This window comes from Tachypleus tridentatus, chromosome 10 (genome assembly GCF_004210375.1).
Source record: "Tachypleus tridentatus isolate NWPU-2018 chromosome 10, ASM421037v1, whole genome shotgun sequence".
Classification (NCBI taxonomy): Eukaryota; Metazoa; Arthropoda; class Merostomata; order Xiphosura; family Limulidae; genus Tachypleus; species Tachypleus tridentatus.
In genome coordinates this window covers 79,619,453-79,627,551 of record NC_134834.1, presented here as the reverse complement: position 1 = coordinate 79,627,551, position 8,099 = coordinate 79,619,453, and the positions used below count along the sequence as shown (strand labels likewise).

The 8,099-nt window shown below is 30.3% G+C and overlaps 1 protein-coding gene across 9 annotated transcripts in view; it reads left to right on the top strand.

The window, feature by feature from the left end:
* The first annotated feature begins 207 nt into the window (after positions 1-207).
* The window catches only part of LOC143229672 (tripartite motif-containing protein 2-like), a 45,383-nt gene continuing 37,491 nt past the window's right edge, over positions 208-8,099 (top strand). For 3 of the 9 annotated variants that reach the window (XM_076462342.1, XM_076462334.1, XM_076462340.1), the window contains exon 1: positions 3,267-3,514. Coding sequence is in view for 2 of the 9 variants with exons in the window: in XM_076462332.1 (XP_076318447.1) it covers positions 7,106-7,116 (11 nt within the window). In the remaining 7 variants the exon portion in view is untranslated. Of the gene's footprint in view, positions 311-3,266; positions 3,515-6,983; positions 7,117-8,099 lie in introns of those variants that run through there. The other 6 variants (XM_076462332.1, XM_076462336.1, XM_076462341.1 and 3 more) reach the window with 6 other exon arrangements.

Here is an 8,099-nt window from a genome sequence, read left to right as displayed (position 1 = left end):
TTTAGAGCAAGCTTTGATTTTACCTACCTCTTTACTGACATACCTTTAAATAAAACCATTGAAATTTATATATCTGAACTATCACGTAATAATATCTCGCTGAAGAGTTTTCAGTAACTTAAATTAAGTCTATGTTGGACCTTACAACACGAAAGTAACATTTCGTATTCAATAACACCCTATTGAAGAAATAGATGGCGTAGCGATGGGCTCCCCGCTGGGGTTAACGTAAACATATATTTATTTCGTATCACGAACAGAAACATCTCGGCACCTGACCCATTGACTTCAGGCTTATTCTTTACAGAAGGTATGTAGACAACACTTATTATTTTCACAATAAAAATCGTTGTTCTAAATTCTTAGATTACCTGAACATCATATCATTAAGCTCACTTGCGAGGTTTAAAATAATAATTTACTTTCTTTAGAGATCCTTATTAATCGTAATACTAACTAATTTGTTACATCAACAGATAAAAGACAGTTACTAGACTCCTAACACAATTTAACAGTTTTATCCAACCCATATACAAGAGAAATCTGGTAGCATGATTATTAAACAGAGCTTATGATTTATAATCTATGTACGTTAAGCTATACTCTGAAATTTCGCACGTGCAGGATAATTTAGAAAGTAACGGATTCCCACAACATTACTTACAAAAATATCTAATAATATGTTTCTAATTCACTAGTCTATCCAGGCTACCAACTGTATCCAAATTTGCTATATACTCTTGTCTTACGTATAGTTAGTTTTTTAAAATCACATTCCACATTCAGGAATTTTTCTGTACTAAAAACCTTATAATTTCTCTTTGTTCTTGACTTGTATATACATACACGATTGAAGACTGTAAAGCCTCCTATACTGGAGAAACCAACATTTACTAGCTAGAGACAAGGAACATAAGGAATGTTATAAAAACACAAAAAAGAGTTGAATAGCTCCTATGCTTCCTTTGTGTGTCATAAAGGTGAAAAAATAGAATATGAGCTTAACCTATCAAATTTCAATACCATTTGCAAAGCTAACACTGATCTGGAATTACTGATTAAATAATTCCTCGATATCGAAACAACTTTCCCCAACACTGATCAACAAATAGTCTTTTATTAAAGTACACATTTTCTATTATGTTTAGCATTTTGTTTATTATTCATTTAGTTTTATGTCGTTTCAGTTTTGATTAAATTACTGCTATTATAAATGTATTTTAGTTACTTACTTCAGGATGATGTAGTTCTTTAGTTTTGCTTTACATACTGAAGAGAGGATCTCTTGAATTCTAAAGCGTTTGTGTGTATATGTATGTTTTTCTTATAGCAAAGTCACATCGTGGAATCTGCTGCGTCTACCGAGGGGAATAGAATCCCTGACCGTAGCTTTGTAACTTAGTAGACTTACCGCTGCACAAGCGGGGAACCGAAGTATTTATTTGTGTCTCTTTGTGTTATGAATGAACAATGTTGTTTACTCTTAAATAAGAATCTTTATCCTTTTTATTGTGAAACGTCGGTTTTCTCCTAACATCAATTGCCATTTTTTGTTGTTTTTATCTGAAGCATACTTTCCTGAATTGGTTCAGTTCCAACTTACTTCAAGCATAGAATGTGCTTCATATTTTTTTGTTATTGAAGTAACATCCTGGTTTATTTTTATTAAGATTCAAACATAAGAACCTCTATCGTGAACTTCTGAAATAGAAATTACAGAAAACGTTTAACAGATTAAAATTCATGTCTATTACATGGACTAAAACTTCCAACGTATTAAAATGTAAATATCCTGTTAAATGGTATTAATAATTCTTTCTTTCCCAAGTGGTACCTCGTTTGTCACTTGTAAAGCACAAAGCTACAATATGTTATCTACACTCTGCTTACCGCGGGTATCAAAACTCAACTTTTAGCATTATAAGCCCACTGACTCATCGCTTAGTCACTGGCACGAATGATATCCACAAAATTCTATATAGGAGTTTGGCGGAAAGTCTACTGATTCACAACGCTAAAATCAGCCGTTCGATTCCCCTTGGTGGACTCAACAGATAGCCTGATGCGACTTTGCTATAAGAAAATCACAAACACACACAAACTCAAAAGTAGCAATCTACACGAGTAAAAACTGAAGCCGGGTACTTTCTGTTAAAAATGCCATGAAAAATGAGTCCTGAACTGGCAATAAAACACAGTAAAGAATAAATAAAACTGGCATTAGAATAATCATAGATATCAATATTTTAAGGGCATAATATGTAGTTATTTGCTGTATGTACTACAGCTACGTTTTTCTTGAGATTTGTAGACTTGTTTAACCTCTTTTGGTTTTTAAATCGAATGTTTTAAACCCTTAGCAACTTCACTTTATTACGTATGTCATAAAATAAATCCTCGCTTACACCTTAATCTTATCATATTTTCTACATTTCCTTTAAAGCTTCTAATTATTAATACCTGAGCAGTAAAACGATACCTGGATTGGAATGATTTGGTAATCTAAAACCCGCGGGGTATTAGGGTATTATAGTAAATGTTAACCTCTAGAACAAAATGTAAGCCGTGGAAGGGAAATAATACTATATTGAAAATAGGATTCTGGTCAAATTAAAAGGTGCATAAGTTAAAATCTTTGGTTAAAAACACTTAGAAATGGTAGTTTTAAGTTGGTGTTTATTTATTCCAAATTTAAAAATAGCAATAACTTTTGAGATTAATATTCAAGAAAATCGACACCATTAGTTTCTAACAGTAATATTTTAAGATAACAGCCATATTGCTCGAACATTGTTTAAGAAATATAGCATCCATTCGATATTTTTGCATATCATGAGTCAAGGTGAGAAAATGAAATTATGAAATCAATTTTGTAATAAAATCTAAAGGGAGCTTTAAATTCTTTATAATGAGCCATTCTATGGTTTCAACTTTTTCTTTGTTTTCTTGATAATTAATGCTTTTCTGGAAACGAAAACTTATTGACATTTTGAATAAATAATTTTAACATTACTTCTGTTAGATATTCCCTGATTGATAGAGTTTATAGTTATTATAACGACACTATTACACATAGATTAAAATACTTAAAAATAATATGATTCCATTTCGCATTATGAAAGTTTATAAAAGGACTGTCTATAAGCATGTTTTATAATTGCAAGATATTAATTTGAAATTATTTTTGTTGCTATAGTATAGTAGCGTCCTCTCTCAGCAGTATTTCGTATTATAATAATATTACATCCGGGCTTTTAAACAGCTGCAGAAGATTTATTGATTTTGGAGAGGTTGACGAGTGAAATTGGACGGGGCATGAAGTAATAATATATGTAAAAGATATTTTGGGTCTAGGTCTAGGTCTAGGTCGAAAAGTAAATAGGTTTAGTTGTTGAAATGAAGAAAACAATCGATAACATTAAGCTATGCGACATGCTGATCGTTGTCACTGTTGGGTTGTATTTTCTGTCGGCTGGAGTACTAGCTAAAGACTTCTGAAGATTAGTAAATATCGGTAGGGGCCGTACTGGCATAGTATTCGCTTAGTTACACAGTTGTTTACTGTTGTTAGTAAATATTACTGTTGCAAGTTTTTATTTTATTTATGTATAACTGATAGATATAGTTTACTTATTAACGTGAACAGAAGAGTGGTTGTATATTTGTATAAGTTACATATAATATATATATATATATATATATGAAAGTTTCATTGATGTCCATAAATAAGGTGTGACTAATATAATTAGGTATGTATATTTATATACATTCACGCTATATGAATTACAATTTACAGATTATTCTACTGAAATGGAAGGCGATATAAAGTACGATGCTCAAACGGAATGTATATATATACATACACTTGTTAAATATTGCACAGTCCAGAAACCTTGCTGTTAGCCATGGAACTGTCTAATTTTAAATTGCAATACTTCAGTGTGTCAGCATACAAAAATAAACGAAAATCGTGTTTTAGTTATCGTAGTTTGAAGTCTATTAATTTCGTCTTGCATGTATAAAGAAAATAATAAATCAAAACCAAACATTAAAAGTTTTACTATTTACAGGGCTGCAAGTGCTGATGTTGTTTCCTAAGGGGGTCTTGGGACATGTTTTCCCTATATTTGTTAATTAATGAAAGAAAATGGTACAATTTAGCCATTGCATTTCCTGGATCAGTGTGGTGATGAATTTGGCCTGGGTCCAGCTGGTCAAACATCAAAATGTATTATGGAAAGCAGCCAGTTTGAGTTGTGTGTGTGTGTTGGTATGTCTGCATTTAGTTGAGATGTCATGTTTAAAAAAAAAATTGTTTTACAGTACTTTGATATGGAATTTGATAACCAAATTTTATTAATCATTTTTTGTTTTGTAAAAATAAGTGTTTCATTGAAGGTATTAATCAAGTGCATAATTTTGTTTGATCAAGTTAATAAGTAATTAAAAAATATATATATTTGTAGGGACATGTGTATGATAGTTTAGGATGTTACTTGTTATTTGGAGGACAGAAAGGGTGTGATTTAGTGTACTTTATTTTTTTCTAGAAAAAATTGATAAAGTGCTACACAGAAGATTGGGTAAAAAAAATCACATTTGTGTTTATTGGGGGAATATTAGTTGATTATATGGCATCTGAGTGAAAGAAAACTAAAATGTGATACTGATGGAATCCAGTCAAACTGCAAACTGTGCTTATAGCTGCGTGCCTCAAGTGTAAGCCTACGTGTATATTTCTAGCTATATTAAGAACACTGAGGCATTCAGAATGACTTAGATCACTTGAAAATTTAGAAATATGCTTATTAAATGACTTTATAGAGTGAAAGATAATGCATTTGGGTCATTGCAATTTGTGTTATACATTTTGTACAAATGGTAACCCACTCAGTACTGATGAAAAGAGTCTTGGCATATTGGTGATAGAGACACTCAAGCCAAAAAAGAAGAGAAAGAGGTAATTTTATTTTAGTTCACAAGCTTATAAGGGGAACTAATAGCCTTTGATTTCTTTATGTTATATACTGAATGAAATAGATTGGTTTGTTTTGAATTTTGCAGGAAGCTACAAGAGGGCTATCTGCACTAGCCATTTCTAATTTAGTAATGTAAGACTAGAGGGAAGGTAGCTAGTTTATCACCACACACTGCCAACTCTTGGTCTACTCTTTTACCAATGATTAGTAGGATTAACCATCACATTATAACACCCCCAAAGCAGTAATAGGATGAAAGGATGCATTTAACATTTAAAAAGATGAGCTAGGCTTCACTTAAGTTAAACAGTTTTATTTATCTAACAGTCTTATTAGCTTATAAGTTGCTATTAGCAATGATGCAGGCTGGCACATAAGAAAAATTTAAGAGGAGAATCAATGAATTTCTGAAAAATTAAAGATGGTTTAAATTTTTTAAAATGTCTTTTCTTCAGGTGTGGATGTGCAAGGACAGCCCTGAAGGATCAAGTGCTTCTTAATTGTCTTTTTACAATATTAAATATCATTATTTTAATTTTACATTATATTAGAAGTGTTGTTATCCTATCCCATATAACACAGTTATCAAATGGGTTAATAATTTTATTATTATTTATTACATACATTGTACTCAAAGGTTCTTTATTGTTTATGTAATAATAAACATACCACAATGTTAACACTTCTTCCAATTTTTTTGTTACAGTTTTTTTGTACTGACATTGTTGGGATGGGTTAATCTGAATCCTTAAGCACAAGTTTGGGTTCCAGTTAGGGCAGAGCTGTTAACTTTCTCTAACTAACTGTATAAAAGAAATTTCACATAAATACAAGGATTTTTTCTGAAATATTGTCATTTTCATAATGAAGCTCAATAACATACTGTTTCGTACATTTTCATATTATTTAACATGTAAACCTGTTTAGATAACAAATGTGCAGTAATGCATAATAAAGGATTATTAGCCTATTGGATAATTATGAGGCATGATAATATAGCTTTCAATACAATGTATATGCAAAGTTAAATTCAGTGTAAAAATAAGAATTAAAACAAATCTTCAAGATTATTTATAAAACCAAATAACAGAACTAACTGGTACAATATTGCTCTCTCTTGGATTGAAAACAGGTTTTAGTAGTCATTTAAATAATGTCCATAAAACAGATGTCATTGCAAAATAGTGACAAGTCTTGACAAAACAAATGTGCACTTATACTGAAATTGTAGATTTGTTGTGGTTCCACAGTTACAGTATTTTACTTCTGTATGATAAATGTATTGCTTATTGTTAGTGGTAATGCAAAATGTAAATTACTAGAAGTATATGTAAGCACCTTTCCTAGTTTTAATAGGTTCACAATGACAAATTATTTTTCTTCTAACTGAATGTTGTTTGCTTTATTAAGTTACTTACTATTTTTGGATTGATTACAACCTTATGCTACTCATATTTACATGCTCTTGTATACATGTTATTAATGTCCTAGTAATAGAACCTATAAAACTTAAATTACATTTAGGGTGTACATATTAAAATACTGTATTCAATATTTAATATGTATCTTTATACATATTTTTTTTATTCTGCACTATGGCATAAATACACATTTGACACATACTTCTCATAGATATATCAATTTGGAATCTGAAATTGGGAGGAGCACAGGATCTATATTGTATAGGTATGGCTTCCCCTAGCAGAGATTAGAGATAGTTATTGTTTAAAACTAATTATTTCATTTAAATATGCTTCTACATTTATCAAGAAAATACTAAATGCCAAAACAGAATAAAAGATTTTAGATGGAAAAGAAAAACCTTGTCAAATTTAAAATGTATTATATTCACCCTTCCTGGAAACTGTGCAAAATAAACTCACAATTGATAAACATGAATTACTGATTAATAGTAGTAAATAAAATACAAATGCCACAAAATTCAAATGTATTCTCATGTATTAGAATTGTAAGTATTGTACAAGATAAAAATTCTCTTTTCAGATAGAAGATTAATTATAAAGCAGACTTTTTCCCTACTTTGTAGTTTTTTCACTTAGTCACTTCCATAATAAGAAAATGCTTAGCAGTGATAAGAAATTTTTCTCCATTGGAAAAAGGCGGATATGGCTGCTAAGTAAGTCAATAATGATTCTGAAAACCAAGAATGTCTAGTAGTTATATATAAATATTTATTTATTTCATAATTGTGACAAGTTATTGTGAGTATTAGATATATGCTAACACAACATTCGAATTATGGAACAGTTTTGGGAACAGGTACAAAAAATAGTGGTAATGCGTGGCATGAAGTTAGTGGCACGCTTATGTTATCATGTACTACTGATGATGGACATGGTGTAAACTTAATTTTTTTATTTAGTATTAAACCAAGAAAAATTTCTTCTTTGAGAAAAATATTCAACTTTACTGTTAAGTAACATTCAGTGTATTATCCATTCAGTATAAGCAAAGTCTCCAAGAAGATTGTTTTTAGATGGTATTTAATAGGGGGGTGCTATGGGTCAGAAATTAGGGTTTCAGAAACTGAGTTTAACCAGTAGGTAGCCTGTTTTGATTATGAATATACAGTAAGTGAAATTTAACATTTTAGATGAATATATGATTGTAAACTAAAACAAAATTAAGCACAACATGAGTACTTTTAATCCTTACAGAAAATGAATAGTTTTTACATGACTGGAAGATGTAAAAAAAATCATCTTTCAAGACCTTGGTTTTATTTTTTTATAAATTTAGGAAAGACCTCTGTCAAGAGATTCTTAGGATGACTTAAAATCTTGTGAACAAGGGCACATACTACTTTTGTAAATTTCAAAGGACTTGGTGTGTGATAAGTTTTTATGTGTATAGTAAAGTTTATAGTCTCTGAAAGAAATACAATTTGTAAAAGCTATTTTATTGTCTCCCAAAGGGACAGTGGTAAAATATTTAAAAAGAAAATAATTGCCTCAAAATTGAGGAGCAGGGCTAGTAAGTTTTACAGTATTTCACTTGCTAGCACTCAATATTCAGGTATTGTTGACTCATTCTTAAATTGCTTTGATTTACATTTCTATTAACATAAACTATCTTAAGTTTTTAAACAAATTATATACT